Genomic DNA, 15,915 nt, shown 5'->3' on the forward strand with positions numbered 1-15,915 from the left:
CCTGTCTCTACTAAAAATAGAAAAACTGAGGCAAGAGGATCACTTGACACCCCGAGTTGGAGGTTGCTGTGAGCTATGATGGCACAGCACTCTACCCAGGGCAACAGCTTGAGACTCTGTCTTCTCAAAAAAAAGAAAAAAAAAAAAGGTAAAACATACAGTCAGCTAAAGTAAAAGTACCTAAAATAACAGGCCAGGAGTGGTGGCTCACACCTGAAGTCCCAGCACTTTGAGAGGCTAAGGTGAGGGGATCATGTGAGCCCTGGAAGTTGAGGTTGCAGCAAGCTATGGTGATCACTGCATTCTAGCCCAACCAACAGAGTAAAAGCCTGTCTCAAAAAAACAAAAGAACCCTAAGATAAAATAATGAAGGAAATCTCCCTTGTCCCATCCCCCTTTTCACTTGTTTCTTACTTTTCTCCCCTTAGACTCCCAGTCCATCAACTTCCCTCAGAATTGCTCTTTCTTTTTATCACCAGGATCATGCTATGTATGAATAGTATCAAATGCCAGCAAAAGAATCACTTTATCCTACGTTATTGTGGTTTTTCTTCTTGTAAGTTCCTGGAAGTGACACTTGGTATTTTATTTCGTTTTACATAACATTGGTACATAGCAGTGTATGTGTGTTAACATAATAGAAGGAATCCTTAAAACAGTCAGAAACCAGTTGGGGGGTGGTCACGGACATGCAAAACCAAACCATCCCTGACCCTCTCCCCCAATGATATGCGACTGTTTTAAGAAAATGAGGCAACCAAGCTAAAGTATGATCTGTGTCAAGTATTTTATCCCTAGCCAACCAGTCTGTAATCTGCAACCAACAAGTAATATTTATATGCCCTCTTGATGAATGAGTAGGTGTCCATAGGGAATCCTCAGATTGCAAAAATTATCCATAAGTTTTTTTTTTTATTTTTTATGAGACAGAGTCTCAAGCTATCACTCTGGGTAGAGTGCTGTGACGTCACAGCTCACAGCAACCTCAAACTTTTGGATTTAAGCCATTTTCTTGCCTCAGCCTCCCAAGTAGCTAGGACTACAGGCACCCACCACAACACCCGGCTATTTTTTGGTAGTAGTTATCATTGTTGTTTGGCAGGCCCAGCCTGGATTTGAACCTGCCAGCTCCTGTGTATGTGGCTGGCGCCCTAGCTGCTGAGCTATAGGCACCGAGCCTGTCCATAACATTTTATCTTGCCCTCTCTTAGTTAGTAATTGCTATATGTTCCCTTATCTACTTAATGTTATCACAATAACACTTTTGTCTGCTTTCATAATGTCATTAGTTAAAATTATATCCTAAGAAGAATGTATAATTGAAGGAATGCTCATAATTGATATTCATTATATAATTTTATTTTTCTTATTTTTATTTATTTGTTTATTTTTTTTTTTTTGAGACAGAGTCTCACTATGTTGCCCTCAGTATAGTACCATGGTGTCACAGCTCACCTCAACCTCAAACTCTTGGGCTTAAGCAATTCTCTTGCCTCAGCCTCCCAAGTAGCTGGTACTACAGGCGCCCACCACAACGCCCAGCTAATTTTTTTGTTGTAATTGTCATTGTTGTTTAGCAGGCCCGAGCTGGGTTTGAACCTGCCAGCACCAGTATATGTGGCCAGTGACCTAACCGCTGAGCTACAGGGGCCAAGACATAAATTTATTTTTTTTCATATTTATTTTTTAATTTCTACTGTTTTTTTTTTTTAAACTTATTCAAATTAATATAAGGGTACAATATTTAGGTTGCATTGTTCTTACTTCCAGGGCCAAGTTTCATTTGTAGAAGAGCCCCTTACCTGGGGGGTGTGTTATACACCCTCATAATGTGCACGTTAGATGAGATCCCACCTCATGCCCTCCTTTTTTCTGCTGTACATCCTCCCTTTTGCTCCCTCCTGCTTCCCTCTACCCCCAAACTGGACTATAATAGTGTTTTATTGTTCTTAAGAACATGTAATTGTTTATATATTGATTTCATATTAATATGGAATACTTTAGATATTCATCTTTCCATTCTTGTGATACTTTACTAAGAAGAATGTGTTTCAGGGCGGTGCCTGTGGCTCAGTGGGTAGGGTGCCGGCCCCATATACCAAGGGTGGCAAGTTTGAACCTGGCCCCGACCAACTGCAACAAAAAAATAGCTAGGCGTTGTGGTAGGCACCTGTAGTCCCAGCTACTCAGGAGGCTGAGGCAAGAGAATTGCCTAAGCCCAGGAGTTGGAGGTTGCTGTGAGCTGTGTGACACCACAGCACTCTACTGTGGGCAATAAAGTGAGACTCTGTCTCTACAAAAAAAAAAAAAAAAAAAGAATGTATTTCAACTCCATCCAGGTAAATGTAAAAGATGTAAAGTGTCTATCTTTTTAATGGCTGCATAATATTCCATGGTATACATATACCACAGTTTGTCGATCCATTCATGGGTTGATGGGCACTTAGGTTGCTTCCACGACTTGGCTATTGGGAATTGAGCAGCAATAAACGTTTGAGTGCAAATGTCTTTGTGGTTAAATGATTTATGTTCTTCTGGGTAGATACCTAGGAATGGGATTGCAGGGTCAAAAGGAAGTTCTACGTTTAGATTTTTGAGTATTCTCCTTACTTCTCCCCAAAAGGGCTGTATTAGTTTTCAATCCCACCAACACTGTAGAAGTATTCCCATCTCTCCACATCCACACCAGCATCTGGTGTTTGGGGACTTGTGATGTAGGCTAATCTTGCTGGGGTTAGGTGATGTCTTAGAGTGGTTTTGATTTGCTTCAGTCTTAATTTTAAGATGAGCTTTGAGAGGAAAGGGATTTGAATAACTGTCAACATCACTGGAATCTAACCCAATCACCCTGAAGTAGGAGAGTATATTTTTAATTTGCCTATCAGTGAATCATAAATCTTTTTTTTTTTTATGCTGCCCTAGGTAGAGTGCTGTGGAGTCACGCTCACAGCAACCTCAAACTCTTTGGCTTATGCGATTCTCTTGCCTCAGCCCTCAGCCTCCCAAGTAGCTAGGACTACAATACTTGGCTATTTTTTTTATTACAGTTGTCATTTGTTGTTTAGCAGGCCTGGGCAGGGTTTGAACCCTCCAGCCTCAGTATATGTGGCTGGCACTGTAACCACTGTGCTACAGGCAACAAGCCTTCATGTTATGTTATTAAAACTAATTTTTTGCTGATTTATTATATTCGCCTATAGTTTATAGGTTTTCTGTAATTTCAGAAATGTAAATAAATTGCTCTCAGTGTTATTTTGACTGATTTCTCTCAATAGTGGCTCTGAGTGATTCTTTGGTGTTTGTGATATGATGATAATAGATCCAGATATAAAGATGCCAATCACAAAATTCTGATCTTTTTCACTGTTTCTTACCCTGAGTGGCTGTCTTTGATGTGCCAACGAGAGACCATTCATTTCTTCTCTGCTTACCTTCAAACCAATAAACTACTTTGTCTTGAGACAGTTTCATTATAATAAAACATATTGAAAAGCAATGGCAAAGGATTGGAACATTTAAGCAACATTGGCTATATTAGTGTTTGTGGGGACCAGAAGGATTTCATCTGCCCTCAAATATCACTACCTCTGTCTTCCTGCTATTCTATTCCTGAATAAGAAAACATAGGTATATATCCAAACGAATATATTAAAGAGTGATTTCCTCTAGCTTTCTAATTCATTTGTGAGTTACAATGAGTGGGTACCCCCCATCAAATGGTTAACATATAGATCCCATAAGGGATTTAGAGAAGTTATTTAATCCAGCTCACTGTTCTCAGTCAGGATATTACAATCCCATTTTAACAGATGGAAACATATGAGGTCAGAGAAGTAATTGATATGCCAATATGCCCAGTGTCATGTGGCTAATTAAATCAAAACAGGACTGTAATTTAGTGCTCCTTCTACCATTTAACACTATCTGCGTGGATATTAACATAACTGTTTATTGGATAGAAACAACTGGACTGGCCCTACATATTTTTGAAATCTAAGGAAACTGGGAAAAATTGAAAACACATCACCAGGTGGGTGTGGTAGGTGGCTCACGCCTATAATCCCAACACTTGGGAGGTTTAGGCCGGTGTATTGCCTGAGTTTATGGGTTCAAGACCAGCCTGAGCCAGAGCAAGACTTTGTCTTGAAAAATAGCCAGGCATTGTGGCAGGTTCCTGTAGTCCCAGCTACTTGGGAGGCTGAGGCAAAAGAATCACTTGAGCCCAGGAGTTTGAGGTTGCTGTGAGCTATGATGTCACTGCACTCTACCAAGGGTGACAAAGTGAGACTCTCCCCCCACCAAAAAAAGAATACACATCACCAGCTGTATTCTCAAAGACATTAACTTTCCAGCTTCCCACATTTTATGCCTAACTGAAAAGCATCAGGGCAGTGAACAGAATAAATACATTGGAATGTAAGAAATTTGTAGAACTTTAAAGTTAGAAGCTTGAAGGCTTGGAACTTTTTTTTTTCTATTCTTATCACGTAAATTAAATAGTTGTCTGAGCAACACACACACAGAGAGAGCTTTTTCTTATCCTTTCAGTAGAAGAGAAGTAAAGGCCAAGTAAGCCAGGAAAAAAAAGAAGAGTGACTTTCTAATTGTGCACAAGACTCTTGATCCTTTTTGGGCCTTATTATTACATAAATAGTTTTTACATGGTTTTGATCACTGTATGTTCCTTGAGGTTTTTTTTTTTTTTTTGAGACAGAGTCTCACTCTATTGCCCTGGATAGAGTGCCTTGGCATCATAGCTCACAATAACCTGAAACTCCTGGGTTCAAGAGATCTTCCTTCTTCAACCTCCCAATTGGCTGGGCCTGACACAATGCCCAGCTAATTTTTTTATTTTTAGTAGAGATCAAGTCTCAGTGTTGCTCAGACTGGTCTTGAACTCCTGAGTCCAAGGGATCCTCCCACCTTGGCTTCCCACAGTGCTAGGATTATAGACGTGAGCCACTGCGCCCAGCCTCTGTTTTGTTTTCTTTATTTTTTATTTTTAAAATTTTTTTCCTTAATTTTAACTTTTATTTTTTTGGAGACAGAGCCTCAAGCTTTCACCCTGGGTAGAGTGACGTGGCATCAAAGCTCACTGCACCAGCCTGTGCAACAAACAAAATGATCTCAAAAAATAAAGAATATTTTTATTTTTTGTTTGGGCTTTTTCATATAGACCTTCCTATATATCTTCCTAGTTCATGTAGTTATTCTTTTATGACAATATAGTTCATTATACCATTTAGATTTTTCTAGCATAATAGAAAAGCTCTAACCATTTTGGCAGAAATGTTTTTATTTTTTTAGGACGGCATTACCAAAATGATATTATCATGGTCAAAAGATTTAATTTGAGGAGCCAGATGTGGTGGCTCACTACTGTAATCCTAACACTCTGGGAGTCTGAGGTGAGTGGATTGCTTGAGCTCACGAGTTCAAGACCAGCCTGAGCAAAAATCGAGACCCCGATCTCTACAAAAAATAGAAAAACTGAGGCAAGAGGATTGCTTGAGCCCAAGAGTTGGAGGTCTGTGAGCTATGATCCCATTGCACTTGATAGCTTAAGACTCTGTCTCAAAAAAAAGAAAAAAATCTAATTTGAGTGTGGCAGTATGGGGAAAAAAAGATTAATTCATTAAATGTTCTTCTTACATCAAAAGCTATAATTTACTTATTTATTCTTACATATTTTCAGTCTGTTCTTAAAGATAGTACTATTTTTAACACCACTTAGCATGATCTAGGGACATATTTCTTAAGCTTCATCGGCATTTGGTTTTTATTACTTTTATCTATTTATTTTGATAGATATAAAATATTATTTCTCCTTCGTTTTCTTTTATTTATGTTAGTCTTAACTGTAAGACTAACATATAATTTTTGTAGAATGCTTAGAAATACAGAAAATGTGGAGAAATCCTGCCACCTGGAGATTAGTGCTCTTTCTGTGTGTATTGTTTTACTTAAATGAACTCTATTTTTTCCTTTTTCCTGAAAAAGGAAATTTTATCTTTAATACTTTGAGAAATGAAATCTAGGTTTTATCTATACCCCGTGATGCCCATGCAAGGTTCAGCAAAGTTCCAGTTTCCCCTAAAAGCCACACTTCTCCATCTTTAACTTTGGAAGGATGCAAGAGTCTAAAGCAGTGGTTCTCAACCTTCCTAATGTCGTGATGTATTCTCATTGTTACAAAGGGGTTGAGACCCACAAGTTGAGAACTGCTTGTCTAAAAGAAAGTCAAAGTTGAAAGGTTGAAGGAAATGGCTGAGTAAGATAAGAGATTCTCAGTAAGTGTTGAGAATCAGCCTTTATTTATTTACTTATTTGTTTATTTATTTATTTTTTGAGACAGAGTCTTTCTTACCCTTGGTTGAGTGCTGTGGCATCACAGCTCATAGCAACCTCAAACTCTTGGGCTCAAGTGATCCTCTTGCCTCAGCCTCCCAAGTAGTGGGGACTACAGGCACCCGCCACAATGCCTGGCTATTTTTAGAGACAGGGTCTCAATCTTGCTCAGGTTGGTCTCCAACCTGTAAACTCAGATAATCCACCTGCCTCAGCCTCCCGGAGTGCTAGGATTACAGGCACTAGCCACAGTGCCCAGCCTCAAGAATTAGCCTTTAAAGAGACTTTTTCCTAAAAATAGGGGTAGAGGGAACAGGAAATCTTGCTTTGTTATTTAGAACCTACCTTAATTTATTGCAAAATTACAGAAAAAAGAAATTCTGCAGACTACTGATTAAACGCCCCAAACTCTTACCCTCTTATTGGTACTTGGTGCAATTGATTTGTAGATTCACAGAAAATATTTAAGAGGCATCATACTAGTGAGAGTTACAGTCAGCTGACAGGAAGGAGGCCTCGTGGGGTGTGGTAGGGTCAAGCCTTAGGAAATTCCAGAAAGCGTGAGTGTGTCTTGTCTTCTTCTGTTTCCTTAACATGTTGATTAAGGCTCACTCAGTGTCTGAGTAAAAAGAACTGAAATACGATTAAAGCCTGTTACAGAAGAGTATTTTGGGGATAGGAACTCCTGTTGTGTGTGTGTTTTGTCCTCCTATACTTTACTGAGAAAAACTGAAGGAAACTTCTCCTTATCCTTCAGATTACCACTTGTAAAATGTGGATCATGAAATTCACTTTAAATACTTCTGAGATCTTATTATTCTTAATGTTTGAGTGGTCTGGAAGTGGAAGTATTGAAAGTAATGCTCAGTGCTTTACCCGGGATTTCATTACAAACTGTTTTATCTTAGAGCTGTATTTCTCTTCAGAACCACAGTCAAGTATAACGAATTTCAGACAGTTCTCTCTTCTTATTTTTCTCTTAACCACATACCTTTGCCCATTCACTTTTTTAGTGCTTGAAAGAAAATCATTCAGACTATTGATACCTCTGTGGATCAAAAGTCTTTTAAAAAACCACAGGCCCTTATTTTAGTTAACCTAGGTATTTAAATAAAAAGCTAGCAAAGATGGTAAATTTTATGCATCTAAAAACAAAGAAAGCTCCTGACCTGGCAGGACATGTGTTCTGGTTCTAAATTGTCAGACTTCCAGTAACACCAGTGCAAAGACTTCCTACAAGCCCACAAGGGATATGGACCTACAACTAAACAGACAACTGAGCTCTCTGCAGGCTGCAACGGGTAACACAGACTTTTGGAATTGCACTTGAATTTTACCTTTGACAGAATGTAAATCTGTAGCAACGCTAACTTTGCAGCAGGAATAGAGTTGGACGGAAAAGGAAACAGCAGATACTGCCATCAGGACTTGGCAGTTGGGAAGAACATTCCACTGTCATCTGGGATATGAGGATTCCCCTCTGATGACTGTTTAAATTACAAAGTTTGCTGTCTAGGCAGTGATCATTAGCAGAAAGCATTAGGTATATTGAGTTACTTATTTTTCCCTGGGCATCTGTGAATATGTAGTGTTTGATATTATAATTTGTAAATTTCTGTGGAATATAAAAACAAATCTAAAATCTAATCTCTTCTCATGGTGGCTTCTGTAGCTCAGTGGGTGAGGCTCTGGCCACATACACCGAGGCTGGAGTGTTAAAACAACAATGACAACTGCAACAACAACAAAAATAGCTGGGTGTTGTGGCGGGCACCTGTAGTCCCAGCTACTTGGGGGGCTGAGGCAAGATAATTGCTTATGCCCAAGAGTTTGAGGTTGCTGTGAGCTGTGACGTCATGGCATTCTACCCAGGGCAACAGCTTGAGACTCTGTCTCACAAAAAAAGAAAAAAAAAATCTAAATCTCTTTTGGATTTTTTTTTTCTTTTGAGACAGAGTTTTACTATGTTGCCCTCAAGTAGAGTGCTATGGCATCATAGCTCACAGCAACCTCAAACTTTTGGGAGCTTAAGCAATTTTCTTGCCTCAGCCTCCCAAGAAGCTGAGACTACAGGTGCCTGCCACAATGCCCAGCTATTTCTTTGTTGCAGTTGTTAATGTTGTTTAGCTGGCCTGGGCCAGGTTCGAACCCACCAGCCTCAGTGAATGTGGCCAGCACCATAACCACTGTGCTATGAGTGCTGAGCCTCTGTTGGATTCTATTTATAAAGGAGATTTGCAAGCCTCCTTTTTGAACATTGCATCAAGATCTCCTGTCTGCTCTGCAAAGCTTATTGTTGGGTTTTGTTTTCTAAACAGATTCTTCGGGTGCAAAGCCGAAGTGCAGGTGGAAGAAGGATCTCTGAAAATAACTATTCTCTGGATGACTTGGAAATAGGCCCAGGTAAGCAGGGAATTCTATGTATGTGAAGTCCTCTAGGAAGTACTCATTACTAGCAACTCCTTTTGGACTCAAAGCCAATGCTTTTAAAGGAAGGGTGTCACAAATTAAAAAGGAGGTCTGTCTGTTAGATACAAGTCATTCTCAAATCTCATTGCTCTCTGTAAATGGCATTTCTTGTATTTTTAATGTATTCTTGTCAGTGGCAGCCTGTGGTGACCAAAGGATACCTTTGAGGGCTTACAGGTGAAGTGCTACAGTCCATTTTGGCTCCACGGTCACTTAGGGTTTGAAAGCTTTGATAGGCTATGTCTCCCACTGAGGAGGAGACACAGCCTATCTAACTGGTTCTTTTTAACCAGTTAACTGGTTCTTTTCTGGCTAGTTTGATGAGGGTGTCTAAGAGAAGAAAAAGAAGGTCTGTGAGAAGAGAAGTAAAAGTTTTCTGCTGTGCTGGAAACTATTAAGAAAAAGTGAAGGAATTTGACACAGTTGAAGATCTAGGGCCTAAGAAAGAAGTTTGCCTGAAAGACAAGGAGGAAGCTTACCTGTGAAAAAACTAAGCACTATAACAAGGAATATAGGCAGACATACAGAATTGAGGGTTTGGGGTTTTTTTTTGGGGGGGGTTGTTTGAGACAGAGTCTCACTTTGTTGCCCTAGTAGAGTGCCATGGCATCATAGCTCACAGCAACCTCAAACTCTTGGACTCAAGCGATCTTCTGGCCTCAGTCTCCTAAGTAGCTCAGACTACAGGCGCCTGCCCAATGCCCAGTTATTTTTAGAGACCAGGTCTCGCTCTGGCTCAGGCTGGTCTTTAATTCCTGAGTTTAAGCAATCCACCAACCTCTTCCTCCCAGAGTGCTAGGATTACAGGCATGAAATACCATGCTGGACCCTGTGGTTCATTTTTTGTTTGTTTGGTTGTTTTTTTGAGACAGAGTCTCACTTTGTGGCTCTCGGTAGAGTACCATGGTGTCACAGCTCACAGCAACCTCAAACTCTTGGGCTCAAGTGATTCTCTTGCCTCAACCTCCCAAGTAGCTGGGACTACAGGTGCCCACCGCAATGTCCGGCTATTTTTAGAGACGGGGGTCTCGCTCTAGCTCAGGCTGGTCTCGAACCTGTGAGCTCAGACAATCCACCCACCTTGGCCTCCCAGAGTGCTAGAATGACAGGCATGAGCCTCTGATCCTGGCCTATTTGCTTGTTTTAAGACAGAATCTCACTCTGTAGCCCTGGATAGAGTGCCGTGGTGTCAGCACACAGCAACCTCCAACTCTTGGGCTTGAGCAATCCTCTTACCTCAGCCTCCTGAATAGCTGGTACTACAGGCAGCCACTATAATGCCCAGCTAGGTTTTTTTTTTTTTTTTCCTTTCTATTTTTAGTAGAGATGGGCTCTTGCTCTTGCTCAGGCTGGTCTCTTAATTCTTGAGCTCAAGCAGTCCACCTGCCTCTGCCTGCCAGAGTGCTAGGCTTGCAAGCATGAGCCACCAGGCCCAACCCGGAACTTTGGTTCAGATGGCTAGGATGGCAAAAAAAAAGCTGGTATTCCTGTGTACCTACAGAACCCAAATTGGCATTTGTCATCTGGATCACAAGCATCAGTGGGGTGAGCCCAGAGGTCAGAAAGGTGTCACAGCTTCTTCTTCACTAAAATCTTCAACAGAAACTTTGTTAAGCTCAACAAGGCTTCAGTTAATATGCTGACAATGGTAGAACCACATATTGCATGTGGGTACTCGAACCTAAAATCAGTAAATAACGAATCTATAAGCATGGTTTTGGCAAAATCAATAAGAAGCAAATTGCCTTGACAGATGACACTTTAAATGCCTGATTTCTTGGTAAATAGGGCATTATCTGCATGAAGGTTCTGATTCATGAGATCTATACTGTTGAAAAATGCTTCAAAGAAGCAGGCAACTTCCCATGATCCTTCAAATTTGTCTTCGTCTCAAGGTGGAATGAAGAAAAAGACCATCATTTTGTAGAGGGTGGAAATGCTGACAACAGAGACCAGATCAACAGGCTTATTAGAAGGGGGAACTAGCCAGGTGCAGTGACTCACACCAGTAATCCCAGCACTTTGGGGGGGGGGGGTCAAAGATGGGAGGATCACTTGAACCCAGCAGTTCAAGACCAGCCTGGGTAAAATAGCAAGACCAAGCATAGTTGTGTGTGCCTATGGTCTCAGCTACTTGGCAGGCTGAGGTAGGAAGATCTCCTTGAGCCCAAGAATTAGAAGTTACAGAGACCTATGATCAGGCCACTGTATTCCAACCCCGCCCGGGAGACAGAGCAAGACCTGGTTTATTAAAAAAAAAAATGATAAAAATAAAGAATGAATAAGGTGTCTACTATGATTATTTTTACAGTCTTTTCAGTTAATAAGCAATGACTGTTTTAAAAATGAAAAAAAAAAAAAAAAAAAACAGATTGGGCTCAGCGCCCATAGCGTAGTGGTTATGGCCTCAGCCACATACACCGAGGCCGGTGGGTTCGAACTCAGCTCAGGCCAGCTAAACAATACTGACAAAAGTAACCAAAAATAGCTGAGCATTGTGGTGGGCACCTGTAGTCCCAGCTACTTGGGAGGCTGGGGCAAGAGAATCACTTAAGCCCCAGAGTTTGAGAGCTTTGAAGCCATGGCACTCTACCAAGGATGACATAGTAAGACTTTGTCAAAAAAAAAAAAAAATCAGATTGGCTATCATATATTAACTTGAGCGTATGGAATTATGAAGTGAGAATATAAAAGCATTTCACAAAAGAAAACATGAGTGAACACAGGAAAATTATGAGCCTTCTAGTAATCAAAGAAATGCAAATTAAAACAACATTAAGTTCTAAAATATGCAGTGATCAATTATGGTAAGGATTCTCCTTTTAATGTTAGGAAAGAGAGTGAATATTACTTTATAAATGCTGATTATATTCCTGATTTCCTTCTTTGTACTTGTAATAGAAGAAATTGGCCATTAGATTATAATAGCCCAAAATTTAGAATTTTGAAGTCATTTGAGTCACATTTTATCTTCTAATAAAACATGTTATTTGGATGCTTCTAGGACAGTTATCATCTTCATCATTCAACTTGGAGAAAAATGAAAGTAGGCGAAATCTGGAACTCCCACGCCTCTCAGAAACTTCCATAAAGGATCGAATGGCCAAGTACCAGGCAGCTGTGTCCAAACAAAGCACTTCAACCAGCTATGCAGTATGTGTTCCTCATCCTTCGTTCACTCATCCAACTAATGGTCATTGAGTAGTAGGACTAGGAAAAGTCACCCAGACCTTTGTGTCGGAACCCAGACCCTTTCCCTAGTCCCCTTGTCATTCTCTTTTCAACTAAATCCTACCCTTGCTTCATTTGTAATCCCTACTGTGGTCTAATCCTGACTTTGCTTTCCTGGTCTTCATTTCCAACCCACTTTTTTTTTTTTTTTACCAGCCAATCATATCATTGAGAGTTTTCCTAGCTCTTCTACTTAATCTTTTTTGTTATTGTTAAAGAACTGGTATTTTATTAGTTGTGGGGCAGGCAGCTGGGGGTGGGGGAGCGGCCCTGGGGTAGGGGCTGTGGCTGCGGGGCTAACGAGAAATTACTAAAGTTCCCGGGGAAGCAACGTAAAATTTACTGAGAACGTTATAGATGGAGAAGAGAAAACCTATGGTGGCTGTGGAGGCCCTGACGCCATGTATGTCAAATTGATATCTTCTGACGGTCATGAGTTTATTGTAAAAAGGGAACATGCACTAACATCAGGAACAATAAAAGCCATGTCGAGCGGCCCAGATGGTAAATCCTATGAAGAAAGAAGCCATGTTCACCTGGGATTACAACAAGATCACCAAGCCTCACAGAATGCTCAATGAATAAATAAATACCAGATTAATTGACAAAAAAAAAAAAGAACTGATATTTTATTAGTTGTAACAGAACACTTATTTAATTTTTTTAATTTATTTTTATTTTTTATTTATTTTTTTATTTTTTTTGTAGAGACAGAGTCTTACTTTATGGCCCTCGGTAGAGTGCCGTGGCCTCACACAGCTCACAGCAACCTCCAACTCCGGGGCTTAAGCGATTCTCTTGCCTCAGCCTCCTGAGTAGCTGGGACTACAGGCGCCTGCCACAACACCCAGCTATTTTTTGGTTGCAGTTTGGCCGGGGCCGGGTTTGAACCTGCACCCTCAGTATATGGGGCCAGCGCCTTACCGACTGAGCCACAGGCGCCGCCCCAGAACACTTATTTTATCTTGCTTTTTGTGGGGAAAGGAAGAATATTGGAGAGAAATATGAGATGCTTTCAACATTAATGTCGGAATATTTTTTGCAATTTTTTATTGAGATATAATTCACATAATAGATATTACCATTTTAGAATATACAATTCTATGATTTGTAGTACATTCACAAGGCTGTACAACCCATTACCATTGTCTAATTCCAGAGCCTTTCAACCACACTGAAATGAAGCCCCACACTTTTGTGATCACTCCAATGCCCCCTTGAAACTGCTGATCTGCTGTCTTTATATATTGCCTATTCTGGACATTTCATGTAAAGGAATTATATAATATATAGTCTATTTAATCTTTAATCCTGTGATGAAATGAGTTTCTAAAGAAGTAGAATAGTAGATAAGAAAAAAGGGGAGAAATGACAAGAAGATGACATGCTCAGTAAGCACAAAAATGTGATATTCTAATTAAAAGAAGGGTCTTTTCATTTTACATTGTCCTGCACTTAACAGACAAGCTTATACTACAGAACTCTTACCCCAGAAGTTACGTTTTTTAGTTACGTTTTAAATGCCACTTATTCATATATACACACGTGTATATGTATCTTTCTTCTTTTTTTTTTTTTAAGAGACAGAGTCTCACTTTGTCGCCCTCATTAGAGTGCCATGACAACACAGCTCACAGCAACCTCCAGCTCTTGGGCTTAGGCAATTCTTTTGCTTCAGCCTCCCAAGTAGCTGGGACTACAGGCGCCCACCACGACGCCTGGCTATTTTTTGTTGCAGTTTGGCTGGGACAAGATTCGAACCTGCCACCCTTAGTATTGGGGCCAGTGCCCTACCCACTGAGCCACAGGCACCACCTAGTATGTGTATCTTTCAAACAATGTATCTTTGAAACCATCTAAGATTTCAAATTACAAATCATTAATCACTTGATATGCTACTTTTTTAACAAAGTTAGAAGAACTTTACATGTTCCTAGGCAGACTGAAACTGGTGTGTATTAGAACTTATAACGTGTGGTGGTGACTGTAGCTCAGTCGGTAGGGCGCCAGCCACATACACCGAGGCCGGCAAGTTAGAACTCGGCCTGGGCCTGCTAAACAAATGACAACTGCAACAAAAACATAATTTGTTTTATAACATGTGGCCAAGTGAGGTGGCTCATGCCTGTAGTCCAAGCAGTCTGGGAGGCCAAGGCAGGAGGACTGCTTGAGCTCACAAGTTCGAGACCAGCCCCAGCAAAAGCGAGATCCCATCTCTACTAAAAATAGAAAAACTGAGGTAAGAGTAGCTGGGCGTTGTGGCGGGCGCCTATAGTCCCAGCTACTTGGGAGGCTGAGGCAAGAGAATCGCTTAAGTCCAAGAGTTTGAGGTTGCTGTGAGCTTTGACACTATGGCACTCACCCAGGGCATCAGCTTGAGACTATCTCAAAAAAAAAAAAAAAAGGAAATTATAACATGTATTCCAGAAGTTAAATTCTTTCCCCCTGATGTAATTCTCCAATAGTATTGATAAACTTATTTGCTGGGCAATGAGTAATTTCATCTTGATTTTTTACTGAAGAGATGATTGGTGTAAATCAATAGCAAAGTGAAACATCACAGGCTGATTATTAACCATAGTGTAAAAAATGAGCAAATTTACACTTCTGTTAGCAGGCAGTTCAGTAGATCAACAAATAGGTGCTCTGCAAAGCTTAATTGCCTCTTGTTACAGGATCTTCCTGCTGTTCCATCCCCTTCTGTAAACATTCTGACCTGGTGACTCCATAAGTAGCAAAACCTGTTCAGTGACTTTTTTAAACTTTTAACAGAGTTCTGAATTACAGTTCCCCTGCTGTGGAGATTTTAAGAGTTAAAAAGTCTTCAGGAATGCTTGTAAGAAGTACTTTTTAGCTCATCCCAAAAGAATTTCCCAGGCCCCTTATTGAATATGGTCGTAACAAGGCACATATTCTCTGGCAGTGGTTCTGGAGATGGGGCAGAAACAGGCTGTTTGGCTGTACTGTTGTGCCCTACAGTGCTGGCTGCAAGCTCCTCCTCACAGATGTACCTTCTGAGCTGTGTGGCTTAATCTGGAATACCACACCTGTGTGAGTCAGCCACACTCCTACTCCCTCCATTGGCCCTGTGGCCATAAATTACTTGTTTCCTCCCATGCCTAAGAATCACAGAAAATTGAAAGGTACTAGATCACTATATTACTAGCAGACTAAAGGTAGGAAATATCATACTCATCTACTTCTGTGTTAATCTTATATTTAGTTGATGGGTTAATTTTAATATTCTGCCCCAAGGGTCCTATGCAAGGAAAAGAATGTGATTACATTTATTCCTCATGACAATACTAATGCATGCTTTTTTATGTTGAGGCTCTGTTATGAAAAGTGGAATAAGGTATGTCTTTAGTACAATCTATGAATTGTATGTGGAAAAAGTTGTTTTTGAAAGTCCCACAAAAAAGGTTGTTTTGTGGTATCATTAAATATAAATTCAGTTTTTAAATGTATACATCATCCCTGTCTCTCTTTCCAGGCCGGGCATTTTTATATATGTGGTCAGTATATTTTCTTAATTCTTGGCACTTGGCATCTCCTTTCCCTTGCTCCAGAATGGTCTTTTCTGATAAAACTCACAAGCTTTGCATTCCCACAAGCTCTGCTGCTAGAAGAGTGTATCACAAGAACATTGTGTTTGTGTGGGGTGATTTCTGTGTGTCTGTGTTCTAATGAGCATCCAGTTTTAGACTCGCACACAAATACTTAACTCTGACACATGTGTCCACAAAGCTGCTTTTGTCATTTCACTAGTCAATGGGTTTTGCTTGTGAGAGTTAGGGGGTTGAGTTTTGACCTGAGGCCTCTTAGCAGAATTTTTTTTTTAACATTCCAAGTTTATTGAATAGATGT

General features: G+C 40.3%; 1 protein-coding gene across 3 annotated transcripts in view; it reads left to right on the forward strand.

Moving 5' to 3' along the window:
* The window catches only part of LIMA1 (LIM domain and actin binding 1), a 116,252-nt gene that overhangs the window by 71,658 nt on the left and 28,679 nt on the right, over positions 1–15,915 (forward strand). For all 3 annotated transcript variants that reach the window (XM_053557084.1, XM_053557086.1, XM_053557085.1), the window contains exons 5-6: positions 8,667–8,751; positions 11,822–11,970. In XM_053557084.1, coding sequence (XP_053413059.1) covers positions 8,667–8,751; positions 11,822–11,970 — 234 coding nt within the window. The remainder of the gene's footprint in view (positions 1–8,666; positions 8,752–11,821; positions 11,971–15,915) is intronic.

Source organism: Nycticebus coucang, chromosome 12 (genome assembly GCF_027406575.1).
Source record: "Nycticebus coucang isolate mNycCou1 chromosome 12, mNycCou1.pri, whole genome shotgun sequence".
NCBI classification, from domain to species: Eukaryota; Metazoa; Chordata; class Mammalia; order Primates; family Lorisidae; genus Nycticebus; species Nycticebus coucang.